The 21,477-nt window shown below is 39.6% G+C and overlaps 2 protein-coding genes across 2 annotated transcripts in view; one reads left to right on the top strand and one right to left on the bottom strand.

Annotated features, from left to right (window-relative positions):
• Window positions 1-21,477, bottom strand: part of LZTFL1 (leucine zipper transcription factor like 1) — a 93,709-nt gene that overhangs the window by 31,500 nt on the left and 40,732 nt on the right. Inside the window, exon 3 of the mRNA XM_063661969.1 lies at window positions 1,671-1,759. Within this exon, the coding sequence (XP_063518039.1) occupies window positions 1,671-1,759 (89 nt within the window). The remainder of the gene's footprint in view (window positions 1-1,670; window positions 1,760-21,477) is intronic.
• The window catches only part of CCR9 (C-C motif chemokine receptor 9), a 30,425-nt gene continuing 28,221 nt past the window's right edge, over window positions 19,274-21,477 (top strand). The window contains exon 1 of the mRNA XM_054482265.1: window positions 19,274-19,332. The gene's annotated coding sequence lies outside the window, so the exon portion shown is untranslated. The remainder of the gene's footprint in view (window positions 19,333-21,477) is intronic.

Below are 21,477 nucleotides of genomic sequence, written 5' to 3'. Positions count from 1 at the left end.
AGGCTCACTTTCTTGCTACACTAGGGGAAACATCTTTTTTTGAGGCAAGATGCATAGAAATTTTGGTGTGACTTACTTTGAGAGCAATGATTATCATTCATAGTTTACTATTTACTCTTTTCACAGATATAGAGAGCAAAATTATTAAATGTGTAATAAGTGTCATGGGACTACAAAGAGATTCTAAGCTCTCATCTTTTCCTCTAGGACACGCATGTATTTTCTTCTCTTCTTGCTCTACTGATTCGCAAGAACTCTTGTCCAGGGTTAACTAGATCCCGTTCTCATCTAAGCCCTTCTGCCTCTGCTAGGACCAAGCTCCATCAATTATCCCTTAAGATTTTTCTTTCTGGCTTCTATATCTTCATTTTCTTCCCTTTTCTTTGATCCTTCCTCAGTTTAAAGTCATTCTCAAGTCTCCTCCACATTAAAAAAGAAACAAAACAATGACAAACCATAAACAATGATAATCCATAAACAATGCTAAACCAACCCTTTCTTTGTCCACACCTTTTCTATAGTCAGCTGCCCTAACTTCTTCCTCCTCTTTATTGCTAAACTCCTCCAGGGAGTGGCCTCTGTTGACTTCTTGCAGTTCACCTGTCATTCACTCTGCATTTTGGCTTTCTTCTCCTCCTCCCTACTGAAACAGACTTCTCAAAAGCCATCAAATGAGCTGATGGCTGCCAAGTTGAATGCCTTGTCTCAGGTCTGCACCATTTTACACTATGGACACCTCCTCCTTTACAGTTTCCTGGGCTTTTGCTACTCTGCCCTCTCCTTTCTGTGGTTTCTTGCTGTCCATGTTTGGCTCCTCTGCTGCACACCCTTGAAAATTGGTATCCCTTGAAAATTCTCCTCAGCTGCTTTGTCTTACCATGTATCCCCCTTGGCTGTGTAATTCCATTCATGCCCAGGGTTTCATCTGTTGCATCTGAGGATGACCATCAAATCTGCATCTCCGGCCGGGTGTGGTGGTTCACACCTTTAATCCCAGCACGTTGGGAGGCTGAAGCAGGCGGATCACCTGAGGTCAGGAGTTCGAGACCAGCCTGACCAACAAGGAGGAATCCCGTCTCTACTAAAAATACAAAATTAGCCAGGTGTGGTGGCGCATGCCTGTAATCACAGCTATTCAGGAGGCTGAGGCAGAAGAATCACTTGAACCTGGGAGGTAGAGGTTGCGATGAGCAGAAATGGTGCTATTGCACTCTAGCCTGGGCAACAAGAGCAAAACTCCGTCTCAAAAAAAAAAAAAAAAAAAAAATCTGCATCTCCAACCACACCTCTCATTTGCATTCCAAATTTATATTTGCAGGAGCTTACAGGTATTCTCCAAGTGGGATTCTCAAAAACTATTTACATTCAACACATCTAAGGAGAACTCATAATCCATCAGTGTGTCTTGGTCTCATTCTACCACCAACCATTTTATCACTATCTGCCAATGAGATGATTCAGAGTTGCTTATGAGTTCTTCTCTCTCTCCTGCTGCTTCCAGCACATCCTAGGATTACATATGAAATAACTCAAAATCATCACCATTCCCTTCTTTATGCTAAGAGCTACTCTCATCATCCCATTCATCTAATCTGGAATAATAATAAAAAAGCAGTAACAACCACCACCAAAACATAATTATAATATGTCAGATGAACTTGTCAACTTACAGAGCTTTTTCCTGGAACTTAGCCCAGCTTCTTGGAAAAGTCACCAAATGGTGGGTAGGGTACAAATTGATGGATTTTCTCTGCCTTCCCTAGAAAATGAGAGTTCAAGTTAAAAATTAAGTTGTATCTTAAAAAAATCAAAGGGATATGATGAACATCAATGCAAAAATCCTCAATAAAATACTGGCAAACCAAATCCAGCAGCACATCAAAAAGCTTATCCACCACAATCAAGTCAGCTTCATCCCCATGATGCAAGGCTGGTTCAATATATGCAAATCAATAAATGTAATCCATCACATAAACAGAACTAAAGACAAAACCCACATGATTATCTCAATAGAGGCAGAAAAGGCCTTCAATAAAATTCAACATCCCTTCATGTTAAAAACTCTCAATAAACTAGGTATTGATGGAATGTACCTCAAAATAATAACAGCCATTTATGACAAATCCACAGCCAGTATCATACTGAATGGGCAAAAGCTGAAACTGTTCCCCTTGAAAACTGGCACAAAACAAGGATGCCCTCTCTCACCACCCTTATTCAACATAGTATTGGAAGTCCTGGACAGGGCAATCAGGCAAGAGAAGGGTATTCAAATAGGAACAGAGGAAGTCAAACTGTCTCTGTTTGCACATGACATGATCCTATATCTAGACAACCCCACAGTCTCATCTCAAAGGCTTCTTAAGCTGACAAGCAACTTCAGCAAAGTCTCAGGATACAAAATCAATGTGCAAAAATCACAAACATTCCTATACACCAAAAATAGACAGAGAGCCAAATCATGAATGAATTCCCATTCACAGTTGCTACAAAGAGAATAAAATACCTAGGAATATAGAAAACAAGGGAAGTGAGGGACCTTTTCAAGGAGAACTACAGACCACTGCTCAAGGAAATCAGAGAGGACACAAACAAATGAAAAAATATTCCATGCTTATGGATAGGAAGAATCAATACTGTGAAAATGGCCATATTGTCCAAAGTAATTTATAGATTCAATGCTATTCCCGTTAAACTACAATTGACATGCTTCACAGAATTAGAAAAAATTTTTTAAAATTCATATAGAATCAAAAAAGAGCCCATATAGCCAAGACAATCCTAGGCAAAAAGAACAAAGCTGGAGGCTTTCAAACTATACTACAAGGCTACAGTAACCAAAACAGCATGGTACTGGTACAAAACCAGACACATCGACCAATGGAACAGAATAGAGATCTCGGAAATAAGACTGCACATATACAACCATCTGATCTTTAACAAACCTGATAAAAACAAGCAATGGAGAAAGGATTCCCTATTTAATAAATGTGCTGAGAAAACTGGCTAGCCATATGCAGAAAATTGAAACTGAACCCCTTCCTTACACCTTATACAAAAATTAACTCAAGATGGATTAAAGACTTAAATGTAAAACCCAAAACTATAAAAACTCTAGCAGAAAATCTAGGCAATACCATTCAGGACCTAAGCACAGGCAAAGATTTCATGACAAATACGTCAAAAGCAACCACAACAAAAGCAAAAATTGACAAATAGGACATAATTAAAGAGCTTCTGCACAACAAAAGAAACTATCATCAGAGTGAACAGACAACCTATAAGATGGGAGAAAATGTTTTCAATCTATCCATCTAACAAAGGTCTAATATCCAAAATCTACAAGGAACTTAAATACATTTACAAGAAAAAAAAATTAAAAAGTGGGCAAAAGACATGAACAGACACGTCTCAAAAGAAGACATTTATGCAGCCAACAAACATGAAAAAAAGCTCAACATCACTGATTGTTAGAGAAATGCAAATCAAAACCACAATGAGATACCATCTCATGCCACTCAGAATGGTGATTATTAAAAAGTGAAGAAACAACAGATGCTGGCAAGGCTGTGGAGAAATAGGAACACTTTTACACTTTGGTTGGAGTGTAAATTAGTTCAATCATTGTGGAAGACAGTGTGGCAATTCCTCAAAGACGTAGAATGAGAAATACCATTTGACCCAGCAATCCCACTACTGGGTATATACCCAATGGAATAGAAATCATTCTATGATAAAGATACATGCATGTGTATGTTCATTGTAGCACTATTCACAATAGCAAAGACACAGACTCAACCTAAATGCTCATCAATGACAGACTGGATAAAGAAAGTGTGGCACATATACACCATGGAATACTACACAGCCATAAAAAGGAACAAGTTAATGTCCTTTGCAGGGATATGGATGGAGCTGGAAGCTGTTATCCTCAGCAAACTAACACAGAAACAGAAAACCAAACATTGCATGTTCTCACTTACAAACTTATAAGTGGGAACTGAACAATGAGAACATGTGGACACAGAGGGGAACAGCATACACTGGGGCCTGTTGGTGGTTGGGGGCAGGGAGAGCATCAGGATAAATAGCTAATTCATGTGAGGTGTAATACCTAGGCGATGGGTTGATAAGTGCAGCAAATCACCATGGCACACGTTTACTTGTGTAAAACAGCTACGCGTCCCAGGACTTTGAATTAAATTAAATTTAAAAATAAAAATAAAAGGGATGTTTTCCTCACACCTGACTTTTGGACTGTTATACCAACCTAGGAGTTAATCACATTGACTAAATTGCCTAATAGACTAAAACTCAATTTTAAATATTTAAAGTAAACGTTTTTTAAAACCCGCTAGAGATGTCGTTGGATAGGCCAAAAGACAATTTTTAAAAGTAGATCTTATCCTTTGGAGAAGTTTTGGATCCAAAACAAAATTGAGAGGAAGGTACAAAGATTTCTCATAAACTTTCTGTCTCCACATATGCCTCCTACTCCTTATTATCAGCATCCCCCACTAGAGTGGTACATGTGTTACAATTGATGAACTATATTGACAAGTCATTATCACCCCAAGTTCATAGTTTATTTGTTTTTGGTTTTTTTTTCTGCTATGTAAGGAAAAAAAGGGTTTTGTGATTTTTCAAATTATTTAATCATAATGATCATTTTATAAAGGAAATGCTGGTTTTAATGTCTGCTAATTTTGTGCTTTTCTTAAGAAATGGATTAAATCAATTTACCATAATTTTTAAAAAGCCTTTCCAGGATCTCACTCCTTTACACATTCAATTTTCAAGAAGAAAAATACTGTCTATATCCATTTCCGAGAACAGTAAATAAGTATATGAATAGTAGATTAAAAATAAATGTTACCATACTTGGTTCTTTTTAACAGCTGTCAGGGTGTATTACCAAGAAAAAGCATCTCATGCTCCACAAGGTTATTTTGTGTTGCTCTTCCTTACTCTGAAAAATTCCACAAGGCTTATACTTGTAAATACTGTAGCCAGAATGGGAATTAACCCTTCAATATGACCTCCAAGGTCAAGGGAAGATCTGGAGGACTAGTGTACAGGAATGCTGGGGTAAGTATGATGACACAGAAACAGTCGAAGTGACAGGTACTGAGCTGAATAATACATACTTACGTTTTTACCTAGTGTCATGGAAATAATTTATTATATCCCTAATATATTTTTTATCATTTGTTAAAGTTAAAATCACATGCTGTATTTTGTAAACTGTACTCATATGCTCTATAAACTACAGAATGAAAAATGAGCAACCTCAATGCTTTAAAAATGGAAATCTTGAGAAAATAAGAAGCTATAGACACAACTGTTTTGAAAGTGCCTTTGTTTAGATCCAAAAGAGAAAGATAGAGAATTTTGTTAAATCTGAACTTGTATCTCATTGCCAAAAAGTTGAGTCTGTTTTTATTAAAAAGAGCAAAGAGTTTTCCTATAATGTCATATTAAAAATATAATTCTAAGAATTGTTGACTTGAACCTTGAGGATACAAGTATTTGTTATGAGATGTTTGCCACAGAAATCGGTATTTGTTCACTTAAAGTTGTAAATTGTGGTTTTCAGAGGAAGTTGATTTTATTTACTCACCTTGTGATTAATGCACAAACTGTGAACTGTGGCCTCTAGGAAGCTCTCCAAGAAATAGGGACATAGTTGGAGGTGTTGCTCCTTGTAAAAATTACTTCACAGGTAAAAGTAAAAATGGCTGACAGTAGAATCTAAAACAAAAGGCAGGATTTCTATTCTCCTGGGTGGTGCTCGTTGATGATACACAACATGTGAGGCAGAAATGGGAACTAATCTCTTCCTGTTTTTAAAAATTTGCTCTGCAGAGATAATTTTCATGTAATAATGAACTTAAAAGTCTGGTCTAAATATTCTACTCCATTCGTATCTACCAGAAGGACATCTGACTCTCCCAGGCTTGAGTGCAGTGGTGAGATAATAGCTCCCTGCAGCCTCTTAACTCCTGGCCTCAAGTGATCCTCCTGCCGCACACTCCCAAGTAGCTGGGACTATAGGCACGAGCCATGGTGCCTGACTATTCTGTTGTTGTTGTAGAGACAGCGTCTCGCTTTTTTGCCCACGCTGGTTTCAAACTTCTGGGCTCAATTGATCCTCCCACCTTGGCCTCCCAAAGTGCTGTGATTACAGATGTGAGCCACTGAATGTGGCCTATGCTGGTACTTTCACCAACAAAAAACACCAATGAAGTAGTTTTCTCATTTTCAAATGACAAAAATTAATGAATGAATGAAAGTGGATCTTTCACAGAGAACATTATGTGGCTTTTTTTTTTTTTTTTTGGCAGAGTCTCACTCTGTCGCCCAGGCTGGCATGCAGTGGCATGATCTTGGCTCACTGCAACCTCTGCCTCCCAAGTTAAAGCGATTCTCATGCCTCAGCCTCCCAAGTAGCTGGGATTAAAGGCTCCCGCCACTACACTCGGCTAATTTTTGTATTTTTAGTAGAGACAGGGTTTCATCATGTTGGCCAGGCTGGTCCTGAACTCCTGACCTCAAGTGATCTGCCTGTATATAGCATTCTTAATAATGTACAGACTGAAATAAAATTCACGTCATTTTTGAAAAATAAGAATTTGGGAAATTTGAAATAGAATGGCATTAATTATATATTAATCATAGAATGCAACTCTAATAGTGTCTAATGAGCACAGTATGATGACCAGGCATTGTAATTTTAAGGGACAGAAAAAGAAAAATTTAATGTAGATTTTAAAATGTATACTTCTTGGGAGGCTGAGGGGGGAGGATGGTTTGAGCCCAGAAGGTGGAGGTTGCAGTGAGCTGAGATTGCGCCATTGCACTCCATCCTGGGCGACAGAGCCAGACATTGTCTCAAATAAATAAATAAATAAATAAATAAATAAAAATAAAATAAAATGTATACTTGCAAGAATTTTTTTTTTTGAGAAATTATGCCACGAGAAGAGTGTGCACCCATGAGTCTATATAGGGGTGTATGTGCATATAGGCATGTGCAAGAATGTGTGTGTGTGTATGTGTGTGTTAGTTGGGAAGAACAGCAGTGAAAAGGAAAGGACTTTGGAATTCTAAGGTAATTCAGATGGTGGATGGACATTTATCTTATAAATGCTTTTTTTTTGTTTGTTTTTTGGTAGGTGGTGAAAGTAGTAACACCAGCAAATGTGAAAAATCTGCTTTTCTCTTAATAAGATTGTGAGGTTCCCTTTGGAAGGCAAACTTTTTCTTTGCCTGAAATTAATCTCTTATTAATTTAGATTTTGTCAAAATAATTAGGCCAGGCTCGTATGCTTCAGTATGAGGCCACCATGTGACAGAGCACATGGAACATGCAGTGTCATCTTGAAAAACGAATGATGAAGACAGGACAGGCTCCGGGTGGAGCTTTGGAATGTAGGAAGAGGTTGCATTCTCACCTAGTCTCTTAAAGGGTTGCCTCAGCAAGGAAACCCAACCCAAGGAGTTTAAGTAATAAGTACGAAATCGTTGACCATTTTCATCTTTTCCCATCTTAATTTTAAAAATCACATATTTTTCCTGCTGCTAGGAGAGATTTTCTGCTGAAATCTTCCCACTGACTTCTGATCTAGTCCATTGCCAACATTTTTGTGCTTGACTCTCACTTGGGCATATTTCTTCTGGGTCTTTTAGTTAGGATTATTTTTAGAGAGAAGATAAGGGAAAATGAAATACCTCTATTCAGCACAGGGTTGAAATACACTGGCCTTGTATAGATGTGCTTGGAGAGGCAGGGATGGACACTAGAGAGGGCCCAGGAGTGGCATTTATTCCAAGCCTGCCTAGTATAAGGACAGAGACTCCCTGTGGGTATTATAATTATTTTGAAAGACTGTGAAGAAGCAACATGAAAAAAAAACCCCAAAAAACTCCCTTCCAGATCAAAACTTCAGAGGGCAAAAGTTCAAGAAAGGATTTATTTTTAATGTTGAAAGAGAAGAGATTGTGAGTAAAATCGAGAACAGTGATTAAAATGCAAAAGCCCAAGAAGCTCAGAAGTGCTGTTTGGTTTGCTGAGTGTTTGTATTTTCTCAGTCAGAAGCCAGCCAAATATACCTGCCTTATTCCTGAAAGGTTTTTCTAACTGGCTGCTAACCTACAATAAAAACCATTTTCTACAGCTTTAATGTGTGCTGAGGAGGGGTGGGGGAATGTTTAAAAGTAGTCCTATGAGTAAGTAGACCTTGCGATGATGCATTATAGCATCATTTGCAAAGATGTGTGTGTGTGTGTGTGTTTGTGCCTCTCTGTGCATGTGTGTGTGTGTGTTTGCATTCTTGTGCCTGCTTATTTGCAGATACAAGGGACAAAGTCACAGATAAGTAGGAGCATAGCTGAGACCATAAACTAGCAGTAAAGCACATAACTGATATGAATTCTACCACTTTCTTAGGCTTCATAACTTACGTCTCTTAGTGTAACTAACTAGAAGAATTTACTTACCCCTTGCCTAAAAATGAAATCTATTTATAGAAGCCAAAAGCTGTGAGGGCCGTTTATATCGTTTATTACAAATCTGTCCCATGGGAAACCAAGATCCAAAAAAGCCATGTGGCTTGCCTAAGGTACCGAGTTTTTGTCAAAGTATTTTATTCCCCACCTGGTGGTCATTATCTTTGTCATTCTTATGGAGCTTATTTTTCCTGAGAAAATAAAAATCATATACAACCAGCTATGGACTTTTGGTAATCAAGCTTGTTTATCAAATGTGTATTGAGCACCTGATATATATGTGAGGCACCATCTTAGACTCTGGTGTCACAATGATGAAAACAGACATGGTCTCTGTTCATGGGAGGTAAAGTGAGTCTTAAAGCTGTGTGAATTGGTTCTATGTATTTTGCTCCTCCTTTGAAGAAACTTTCAAATTAATTGTAGCCTGTGGATCCTCCACCTGTACCAGCCAGGAACAGCCAGACCAGCCTGGAAAAACCCTTCAGCCTCCACTGGAGGGGAACAAACCTTGGCCATGCACCAGGTGAGGATCTGAGATGTGGTGGCTTCCCTTCAAACAGATCTGCTTCCCAGGGAAATGACCAATAATGACACAGGACAAAATCAAAGTGCAACCTGCAGGACCATGCAGGGCATGGAGGAGATGGGATTCCCCACATTATCCTTCTCAGGAGTGATTTTCACAACAACAACAACAACAACAACACCACCGTTCTCTTCAGCACTTCTTCCACCAACGCTCGCGGGGAAATGGTGACTTACTGAGGGAACCATCTGACATGGGCTCTGATCCTCCTGGTTCTACAGTCTGTTTCGTGGGAAAGAAAGCTTACTTGCTGCAAGTAAGAAAAAAAAAGTAATGGCTTTGGAGACTTAGAAGCATCTTAAAGTATGGGCCGATCTACTAGCTTTTGACATTGGATCTGAGTTTATGCCAGCCGCAGTTGAAACATTGCTGACAACCAGCACGGAGAACTCTCATGGCTTGCAGCCTTCCTTCAGGCACTCTTCTGGAATTCTCTCATATCTTGAAGATGTGCAGGGAGCACAGATATAAATAATAATGACAGTAATTTATTAGATGATCTCGCCTTTGTTCTCTAGGAAAGTAGTTCTTTCCAGAATGTTATCTTTGGAGCTACTCTTGTTTTGAAACTTTGTTTTAAATCAAACTCAGTTCTGACTGCTTTGGCTTCTGCTGAGAATAGTATTATGAGACCCAAGAATAATTCAATAAAAACACAAGCATTGAATGTATATTCATGAGTCCATAATGATACTCAATACTGCCAGAAGAAACTCATTCGAGGCAGCTAATACCAATGTCTTATTTTGACATTGTGTAACTGAAAGAAAAGTGCGTCCAATGTCCTTCAGGTAGGAACTATATTTCAAGGTAAGCAAATAGCTCCAGTTGACAACATAAAGCTTGAAGAATGCCAGCTAAATGTAGAGGGATGGAAGTCATAATCTTGCAATTCCTTATGAGAGGGATGAAAGTCATTATCTTGCAATTCCTAATGAGAATGTAGATCCAGGCAAGGACTGTCAACCTGTGCTTGAGGACCTTAGGGGAGTGGTTGATGGGACTTGGACATCCGTATGGTGCCAAAATAACAATATGATGATGTGGTTCTGGTCTTCAGGAGAAAAACAGAATTGTAGAATGGATGGATCAGACCACCATCACCCTCACCTAAAGGTTGATCCTAGCATCAGGAATAGTGAGACAACCAGTTATTCCATGTCTCCTGAGGTCATGAATTCCGATGTCACAGCATCCCCTGTGATGCAGTCTAGCCAAAGATGTTTAACTTGGGTCTAATCAATATGTAGATGTAACTTCCAGGAAATACAAGGGAGAGAGGAATAAGCTAAATGACACCACTGGCAAGCAATGCAGGGGGCCTCTATAGGCCACTGGCCAAGCAGCTGCAATAAGAAGCTACCCATGAAGAGACTGGAGGCTGGATTAAAAGATAGAGAGAGGACATAAAAGCCAAGTGCAATGTGTGGTCCAGGATTGGTTCCTGGTTTGGACAAAGAAGCTGGGAAGGACATTCAGGGAAACATTTGGTGAATTTGAATAATATAATGGCTATTAGATGATATTAAAGAATGATTATTAATTTTAGGTGTGATAGTGTTATTGTTTGTCAAGCAGGAAAGTGTTCTTTTTTTAAGAAATGTATTTTGGGGGCAATGTCATGCTTGATATCTCTAACATAACACACAGCTGGACACTATGTGTGAGACTGACTGTGATGTTCAAGTCCCCTGTGGAAAGGTTGAACAAAAGTAGACATTTAACCAACATACTTGTCAGAGACTAGCAGGTAATGTGTAATTATAAATTGCTGTCAAATTACTGAGTAAAAGTTTCGTGAAACATTTTCTAAAGTTCGAGAGTAAAGAGTAAAAAAGAGTAGCATAGTAGTTCAAAATAATGAGGAAGGCATTATCATAGGAAGATAACAAAATTTTAAGATGTAATACCTGATTTAATTTTAATATTGCTACTAGAACCTAATTTCCACTTGTCATAATGAATAATTTTTATAACTTTTCTTCACTTATTGCTACTCAAAATCTTCATCTACTAGTAAAAATCTTTCAACCACAGGGCAACTGTTTTAAATTATGGTATGTCCATATCTGAAATATTATGAAGTCATTAACAATTAAGATGTGGATTTAATATTTGGTTAATATTTAATGACATGAAAACATATTCATGCCAATGTTCAGTGCAGAATATGCAACTTTATTATAATATAGTCCTAATTTTATGTATTAATAAGTGTAAAAGATTTAGCCCCCAGGTTATTGCTGAGAGAGGGATAAATCGGTACCATTTAATGTAGTCCTAGTATCATTAATTATTAAAAGAATATAGGAGAGAAAAAAACACACATGAGGAGACAGTAAAAAACTGTTTAGCTGACCAAGTGTGTGTTGCATTATTGTCTGTTTTAAACAAGGGAGTAGGTTTTCTCACCACATTCAGCCAATGTGGTAAATTTTCTAACATGATAAAAAGAAACTCCCAATTTTACTCATTTCCAAAGCTGAAAGTTGAAGAGTTGAAGACCTTTTGCCCTTCTCGGAATGACTACACTTAAAGTGAGCTTCCTCACCACCAAGTACCAGAACAAATGGTGGGCCTGGAAAGGCAATTCTGCTCTGAGGAATGTGAAACAAGCATAAACCGAATGTGATGGCAGAGCTGTCACACCTTGTGGCCATCCATTACATTTCCACTGACTGTTCTTTCACTCTCCAGAAGGGTGGTCATGCCTGTGCTGCTCCCAGAAGACCCAGATCCTTCCCCACAGGCAGCCTTTCCTGAGGAGAAGAAGGAGCTTCTCTAATTGTCACATGAGTAGAAAATGTTGAAGAGACCTGCCTCTTTCAGAGGAAGGGTAAATAGAATTCTAACCACGTTGAAAAACACCTTTTCCCTCTGCTTATTGAAGTAGGATACTCAGCAACAATTCAAAAGATTGAGGTTTACATGCACTGATGAGGAACAACCTCCAAGCTTCATTGTTCAGTGAGTGAAGCCAGAGTTAGGGCAACAGAGCTCACAGAATCTCACTTACACGCACATACATGCTTCCACATGCAAACACGTGCACATGCACACACATGCACAGACTCTTGCAAAGAAAAGATGAACACACACCAAACTTTTAATGATAAATACGTATGAGGAACTAGGAAAGGGATGGAATAAAAGGGAACGTTCACTTTTCTTACTCTATATTTCTGAAGTTTTTGGATTTTCTTTTTATAACAGGAGGTAAACATTTAGTTCTTATGTAATTTTAAAAGAGAGGGAATGATGAACTCATACACTTCTGGTAGAAATGTAAAAATGATACAGTCATTTGAAAACAGTTTGGCAGTTCCTCAAAAAGTTAAACATAGAGTTATCATATGACCCAGCCATTTCACTCCTGAGTGTTTACCCAAGAGAGAAAGAAGTATATGTTCCTGCAAATACTTGAGCGCTTATAACAGCATTGTCTGTAATAACCCCAAATCAGAGGCAACGAAATGTCTACAAACCAATGAATGGATAACAAACTGGTATAGGCCACGTAATTGAATACTATTTTCCACAATAATAGGAAACAGCTATTGGTACACATGACAACGTGAATGCATCTCAAAATGATGCTGAGTGAAAGAAGCCAGACAAAAGAGTGTTTGCTATGTATTACAATTTATATAAAATTCTAGAAATGCAAACCAAACTATAGTGACAGAAAGCAGATCAGTGGTTGAATGTGGTGAGGAGTGGTGGCGTGGTGGGAGGAAGGAATAACAAATGGGTCCAAGGACACTTTTGGGGTGATGGATATGTTCACCACCTTCATTGTGGTAATGATTGATCCGGTGTGTACTACAGCAAGATTTATCCAATTGCATACTTTAAACATGTAGTTTATTGTGTGCTAATCCTAACTCAATGAATCTACAAAAAAGTAATACATGCTTAATATAGAACATTTTGAAATAATGTAAAAATGAAGACGAAAGATTTAAAAGCCCCTACTCTTTCAAAAAGAAAACCGTTAACATTCTGGGGCTTTTTCTTCCAGGAAAGTTGCACGTCCACCATACTGTCAGCTCTACAAGGGCAAGCCTGCCTGATTCACCAGCTGTATTCACAGAACTATGCTGGAAAAGCAATTGTGGGATAACTAAGTTTGGATAAATAATGAATGTGTAAAATAGCCTACCCTCTTCATTTCATAGTATATAATGAGGGCTTTTTCATGTCACTAAAAGTTCTTTGAAAACATACCATGGCTTCATACCCTTCTACTGCCTAGATCTATAGTAATTGATTTTAGACTTGGGTTGTTTAGAGTCTTTCAGTATAACCAATAGTGCTGTAATATTCAGCTTTGTGTATACCACAGAAGACTTGTATTCACCATAGAGGCTATCCCACAACAATTAATGGATCCAATTAAGTAGGTTAACAATTTGGTTTTACATTGTGTAGCTAAAAATAAGATAGTTGCAGCCAGGTGAAGTGGCTCATGCCTGTAATCCCAGCACTTTGGGAGGCTGACGCAGGTGGATCACTTGAGGTCAGGAGTTTGAGACCAGCCTGGGCAACATAGTGAAACCCCATCTTTACTAAAAATACAAAAATTAGCCGGGCATGGTGGTGCATGCCTGTAATCCCAGCTACTTAGGAGGCTGAGGCAGGAGAATCGCTTGAACCCAGGAGGCTGAGGTTGCAGTGAGCCGAGATCACGCCACTACACTCCAGCCTGAGTGACAGAGCAAGACTCAATCTCAAAAAAAAAAAAAAAAAACCCAAAAGATGGTTACATTTTTCGTCTTTTAAATTAATTTGTTAATTGCCTTCTCTTTCACTCAGTTTCCCCTTTGGTAAATGAGAGTAATAATAATATCTTCCTCTCAAGGTGTTGTTAAAATTTTAAAATATGGTGTAAAAACTGCTTATGACAATGCTGGCAGAGAGTAAACTTGTAATGATGGGCATTTCTGGGCCATTCTTGTGCCAGAACTGTCCTTGGCTCCTGCCAAATTCCTGCAATCCAAGTTTTTTTTTTTTCTTGCACCTGCTAGTCTGAACACATCCATCAATCTTGCTTGAAGAATCTTTGGGGTGAATTGGAATTAAAAGGCAAGGCTGAAAGTTTATATTGTTACTATTTAGCACTTCTTTAGAAAACTCATCTTAGGCTGGGCACTGTGGCTCGTGCCTGTAATCCCAGCAACTTGGAAGGAGGAAGCGAGAGGATTCCTTGAGCCCAGGAATTCAAGACCAGCCTAGGCAACATAGTGATACCTCATCTCTACAAAATGTCAAAAAAATTAGCTGGGCACGGTGGTGCATGCCTGTAGTCCCAGCTACTTGGGAGGCTGATGTGGGAGGATCACTTGAGCCTGGGAGGTCGAGGCTGCAGTGAGCTGTGATCACACCACTGCACTCTAGCCTGGATGACAGAGCAAGACCCTGTCTCAAAACAACAACAACAACAACAAAGAAAACTTATTAGCCAAAGATAAATGTCAGCCCCATTGGAATGGGTTCCACATTCTGTCTCTGGATAGCTCTGGTGATGAGAAGGATTCAAGGGCAGCAATTTTCTTTCAAGAAGATTTTCTATTAGGTATATCTCCTAATGCTATATATATATAATGGAAAATCCTCTTGAAAGAAAATTGCTGCCCTTGAATCCTTCTCATCACCAGGGTTATTCAGAGTGCAGCACACCAGCATGGCACATGTATACATATGTAACAAACCTGTATGTTGTGCACATGTACCCTAGAACTTAAAGTGTAATAAAAAATATATATGTATAAAAATTTTTAAAAAGTATTTTAATTTTTTTGCAAAAAAAAAAACAACAAGAGGATTTTCCCCAGCTTTCTACTGAACTTGTGCAAGTGAAACTTGATTGAAACCACTCACTTCGTAGAGTTGTGGTAGCAAACCATAAATCATTCTGGGTTCCCTGAGAAGTTTTTCAAACCTTAGAGAGCCAGATGACTCTTAACAAAGCTGTTTCATTAAACAGTTTTAGAGTGGATTTTTAGCCAAGTTCTGGTTCTAGATTCTCAGCATTTAGCAGAAATGTTTAGTGAGTTACTCACATACACACTTGTAAAGCTTTTGTTCACTTAGGTCAACAGAGAGAAAAATGAATATGTAAATATGTATTGAGTCAATATCTGCAAATATAGCTTTGTTTAAATAATAGCCTCTCATTTTATAGTTAAGAAAAGTGAGGATTAACAAGATTGAGTGACTTGCTCAAATTCTCAGTCAGTGGTAGAGGGGGGAAACCCAACTCTCTCTAATTCCAAAGCAAGTATATCATCTACATGATAGAAAATCATAATAACAGCCGATGTTTTCCCAACATATTACAGTTTACAAGCCTCTCTGATACATTGTCTCATCAAGCCCTTATGGTCCTTCTCTGTTTAGAAGACTACCATGGGGCAGGCCTTCTCCCCACACCTCCCAAACGTGGATGTAAGACTCTCCCTTGACATCCAAATGTGGTCCTGGCCCAGCATCATGGGCATTGCCTGAAAGCTTGTTAGAAATGCAGACTCTCAGGCCCCATCCCAGACCTACTGACTGAGAATCTGTATTTTAATAAGATCCCCACTTTGAAGAGCATTCCCACAAAGTCAGCCAAGAAATGCATGCGTGATGACCACAGCAGAGAGAAGGCAGAGTGTCCCTCAGGCTAGCAGGTCTTGTGTGACACTGACTGAAGAGCTAAAGACAGTGCACGTGCATGGGCAGGAAGGGATGGCCAGAGCACGAGATCACAAAGATCACCACTGGCATTGCTCAGGGATAGAGGACCATGGATAAAGGCCATTGGCAAGGTCAGTCCTGCTGCGCGAGGAGTGCATGGGCAACCAAGTCTACTGATGCTGTATGTTTGTTATGGGAAACCCTTGGGATGCTAGACTAAGCAGAATGTAATCAATTTTTATTGTTCATTTCATGAAGACTTTCCTAGAAGCAGGAAAAAGAAGATGCCATGCCTTCTAGTCATGCTTGCTTAAAGCCATGCTTGCTTGCTCTTCTATATTTCATTTAGAAAATATGGTCAACGTTTCAATTAAGTAGTGGCTGGATATTACCCTGGGCCCCCAAGTTCTGCCCTCCCTAGCCTGGGATGGGACACAGCTATAAGAAGGAGCATACTTCCTCTGGTCCACCTCTAACTTTTAAGGGAATGCAGCCAACTCTGAGCCTACACTCCCTTGTGTCATTGATGTGCCCCTCCTTTGTGGATGGTGCCTAGAAGCAGTGTGGGTAATGCCTGGAGATGGCTGGGCATGGCCTTGGTAGGGAATGATTTGTCTCTGTCTTTTTTGAGCCATAAAATCCCCATCTTATTGAAATAAAAAGAAATTCAGGTATGTCTGGTCCAGACAGAAGAGGTCACCCCCAAATCTGGGACATCCAAGATGACACCCAAGATGAAAGATGATGTCATCATCAATCCTCTGGTTTAAAACTATTTCCCTCAGGATTGCAATTTGGCTCCTCTAGTGGGTCTGCCCATGGAGGGAGAGAAAGCAGTTATGTCAACAAAAGTACTCAAGTTCCCATGACATCTGCTTTTGCACATTCCTCCAACTCTCCATGTCTTTTTGTCATACAACACTGCCTCATTAAACGAGGGGTATAAACTAGAAAGTTGTAATGAAGATGTTTCTTGAAATGATTTCTGCAGCCCAGCAACCTTCCAGGCACCCCACTTTCTCTCCAGTGCCCGCTCTCAAGCTCAGCCTGGCAGGAGGGGCAGGGTCGCATGTTACAAGGGTGCTCACGAGGGCATGCAGAAAGCTATGTGGTTTGGGGTCAGGAAACCAGGTGCCTGGCTGTCAGGCTACACCCACAGACCCAGGCATCACCACCAAGTCAGGTGTCTCTTGGTTTTCGCTGCTCTAGAATTATGAGTTGACAATCAGATGGCACAGAAGCCTGGAAACTAAGTTATCAGTTAATCAGAAAGGCCTGCTTGCATGTGGTTCAGACATCCTGAGGTGGTAGCACAGTGTGGCATAGGGTGGAAATTGCTATCCCCAGGGTGAGTTATGGTGTCTCTGTGTGTGTGCACATGTGTGCGTGTGTGTTTGTGGTTGAACACAGAGAAACTATCTTTCTTCTTAATGATCAGATGAACAATGAGTGCTTTTGACAAATGGGATGATTTTATAATAACGTCTAAAGAGAAGTAATTGTATATTTGTACAAATACAAAGCCTACTTAACATTTAAGACAAGCAACAGATTTTCCAATGTTATTCAACAGATAGAAATACTTCTAGGAATCCTAAAATATTTAATGTTAATTACACAATTAAGCAATTTATTCTTGAAAACACTCTCATAGTAAAGCATTCATTGATTACAGACAAATGAAATGTCTCCTTCACCACCTTCCACCACCCCCTGACTTCTTCCAGGAGCTAAGCACTGTGGCTATTTGGATATTAATCCTTCCAAAGGCTTTCTCTGCACTTAAAAACATGTATATGTTCCTAGACAAATGGGTAATGCTTGAGTGTTTTGTTTTTATCAGAAATGCCATCATATTGAACATACCATCTATTATACAAGTTGCTTTGTTTGTTCAGAAACATGCCCTGGGAATCTTTTCATGTTAGTACATGTAGATCCACATTAAATCTTTTAAATGGCTACATAGTATTCCATAGAATGAAAGTACCATCCTTTATGTAATCACCGTCTCCTTGATGAACATATAGGTGGTATTTCATCTTCACCCACATAAGCAAGGCAGCCATGATCTTTGTTACAATGCCTCCTTAAAGAAATGCATTGAATTTCTCCAGAGGGGATGCCAGAATGGAGTTGCTTTGATACAAGGAATGCAAACTTTGTATCGTAGCAGATATCGTTGTCATCTCTTTCCAGTGTGGCTGAACCCATTTTTGCACCCTCAGGAATGGGTGAGAGGCCACGATTCCCAACCACAGTGCTTGATATTAAACTCATAATGATTTGCCTATTTGAAGGGTGAAAACATTGTTTTAATTTAACATGCATTTTCCTACTACTAGCTAGATAGAGCACCTTTTCATATGTTTTTCTGCTCATCTGGGAAGAAAACTTTTGCACATTTGAAAAATATGTATTATCTTTTTATTTTTGTTTTGCAGGAGCAGAACTTCCTTTCTAAGAGAAATTGCAAAAAGCAAGTGGCGACATACTAGACATTTTTCTTTATTTCAGAAAGTCATAAAAGCAATGGCTTGCATAGAAATAGAGAAAAAAGGCTGTGGTGTATGTGCATGTGCATGGTTTTTTTTTTCCGTAGAGTGACGCTAACACCCACACATCTTTAGCAAATGGAGTGAAGCCCCCAAAGATTGCAAAGGCAAAGATGAAAGACAAAGAAAAGAAAGGCAGTTCTACCAGGCGCTTTATAACAAGAAAAGCGACTTGCAACCAGCATCTGAAATCTGGCTTCCATATTCTGCAGAGGGCTTTGTTTGCTTCCCAGGGCCAACTATTTCCTGTAGAAATCCTTTCTATAGTGGGAGCTTGGGATTTGGCTGGTGTTTATCAGTTGCCCACATAAGGAAGTGATGTCAGCCTGTGGCCCCCACCTAGGGTTATCTGAGGGGCTCATTGCTTACTGGTACTGACTGAGACGGAGAAGCAGCCAGGTGGCAGCAAGGAATGGCAGGCCTAGGCTCATCAAATCACCCTCAACCGCAGCAGAATTTATCGCCACAGTGCATCTCTTGGGGGAAAGCTGAAGTCTGGGGGCTTGAGAAAATTAGGTGTAAGAATGAGGGGTGCAGAGGGGCCAGAAAGGAAGGGGAAGGAGCTCCATCCTCTCTGGAGTGGGTTCTGATGCATGTGGAGGAGGCTATGGAGCAAATACAAGTATAAACCCCAAAGTGGGGCTGTGGTGTCGATCAGAGAACTTGGGGTGTGTGGCACACCTGTTTAAGCTTCTGTTTAAAAAGTGTTTTAAAAGATTGGCAAGGGAGAGGTCCGGACATTTTAGAAAACATCTGTGGGGTAGGTTGTGTTTCTACTCTTTGTGAATGTGGCTAGTAAGCTGAAACTCTCACTGAGGAGATGCTAATTTATGAGCCCAGTGAGATTTGCAACAAACCAGCCCAGGAATAGAACAGGGGATGGGTTGGTGAGCATGAGGACTTCCTGGAGGGCTTGTTGAAGTGCAGATTACTGGGCCCCATCCATAGGGTTTCTCCTTCATAGGTCTGAGGCACCTCACAGCTCTAACAAGTTTCCAGGTAATACTGATGCTGCTGATGTGGGGCACACAATTTGAGAACTATCGGGCTAGTGATGACTAGCTAGAGAAACTTTTAACTGGGGAGACAACAGATGCTGTGACCTTTTGTAGATAGTTGGTGGCTGTGGTCTCCTCTCAGACTGATGGGGGAGGGGATTCCAGATAATCAGAGGAATTGAGAAATGCTTTTATGACAAAGTTTGCAGATGGCAGATGAGGAACAATGGTTGCCTGAGGTGCTTCTAAAGGCAAGTGAGGCTGAAATAGGGCTGTGATGTCTTAGAAAGAGTATTCTAATCTAAACTGAGGGCCAGGGCCAAGATAAGATTAAATATTAGTGAGAAAAAGAGCATATTCTACCCAGGTACTTATTTTTTAAATTATTAAGGAACTTGTAAAATCAAACTAATAAATACCATGACCATGGCTAAACGAAGATAAAATAAGACTTAAGACAAACTTGTTCCTTGTTCTACTTTCCCCACTGCTAGTCCTATTCCCCAAACCAATTTTTCAAGCTTCTTAAACTTTACTGAGTACACAAACCCTGGTGATTTGTTAATGGCAGATTTGATTCAGTGGGCCTGGGTCAGGGCCTGAAATTCTGCATTTCCAGCGAGCTCCTAGGTGATGCCAGTGTTGCTCTATGAGCCATGCATTGTACTGGGAGGTTTTAAATAATTCTTTTAGCTGTGCGTTTTGCTAATCAATGTTGGACAGTCTTCATTTATTTCCTGCAATAATTTATGAACACTTCATTTCTCCATCAGCCTTACTTGCCTTCCCATCTTTACATTACAGTTATATTTAGTATTTTTATTAATATTAATAAACACTGCTATAGTATAGCGACTGTAAAATTGTTCACTGCATAGTAAAGCAGTGAACTATTATAATTCATTTCTCATGCAGCCTTTTGTTTTTCCTGGAGTTTCTAATTGTATTTATTTTCTTCTTACAATGTCTTGCTCATAATAATCCTGTTTCCCCTCTTCCCTCGATAAAGCTCACCATAACAGCTCATCTATAAAGTCCTCTTTTCTCTGGAAGACCTCCATCTTTCCACAGATTCAAACCAAACTAAACCAAACCAAAACAAAACAAAACCTCTTCCTGCCTCTGAGCATTCCACATGCTATTCACTCTTCCTAGGATACCATCTCCTCCCTCCTATAATCTTCCCCAACAGGCTTATGTGCCACCTGTTGAAGTGTTACTCATTGCTCTAATCTAATACAACCTTTGTAGTCAGTTTGCTTCCCTATCACCATCAGTAGTGATGGCTCCCTCTGCTTCCCTTTATCTCGTTTATTCCTCCATCACATGTGCACATGCATGCACACATGTGTATATATACATGGGGGCCTCATCCACTCACTAATTCTACAAGTACTTATTAAGAGTTTACTACATGTCAAAGATGTTTCTGCCTGTCTCACCATCTCCACTTCCTTTCTTGCTATTAATCTCTCCCATCTTCGTTCTTCATTAATATTCCCTTTGCTTTGCTTCCTTTGCATCCTCCTCTTTCCTACATCTCTATTTTGGGAGACATATTTCTCCAAGGTTCCACAACTATTTCATGAAAATGATAGCCACTGAAAAAATCTGCATGCTTTCAGTGGCCATTTGGGGTTGTGGGGAGGTGAAGGGATGAGCATTTTGATGTTATACTATGTTGCTCTCCTGTGTACTTGCTGCTAAGTCCTTTATTTAATATGTGACCATGCAACAGGTCTGTGTGCAGGATGTGGACATTTTGCTATGGGGAGTGTATCTTTTAGAATAACTTCTTCTTAGGGGATGCTCTTTCCTATGGCTTTGAATGGCTCTTCCTTCTCATACTTCAGCTTTGAGAATAAATGTCACCTCCTCAGAGAGGCCTTCTCCCATCTGAAGTAGCTCTATTCCCTTCCCTTCCCACCACTCAGCCATTCTCTATCACATTACCCTGTTAGGTACATTAATTTCATTGATGTCTCCAATTAGTAGTCTCCCTGTATCCATACCCTTTGAAATGGACTTTGTATTTCTTCCCATTGACAGGTGGTGTCTGTCTCCCCACACCTTGAATCTGGGCTGACTTTGTGACTTGCTTTGACCAATAGTATGCAACAAAGTGATGGTGTGGCAGTTCTGAGCC

This window comes from Pongo pygmaeus, chromosome 2 (assembly GCF_028885625.2).
Source record: "Pongo pygmaeus isolate AG05252 chromosome 2, NHGRI_mPonPyg2-v2.0_pri, whole genome shotgun sequence".
Taxonomy (NCBI): Eukaryota; Metazoa; Chordata; class Mammalia; order Primates; family Hominidae; genus Pongo; species Pongo pygmaeus.
Note: the sequence above shows the minus strand (reverse complement) of the source record. Positions and strands in the feature narration are given on the sequence as shown.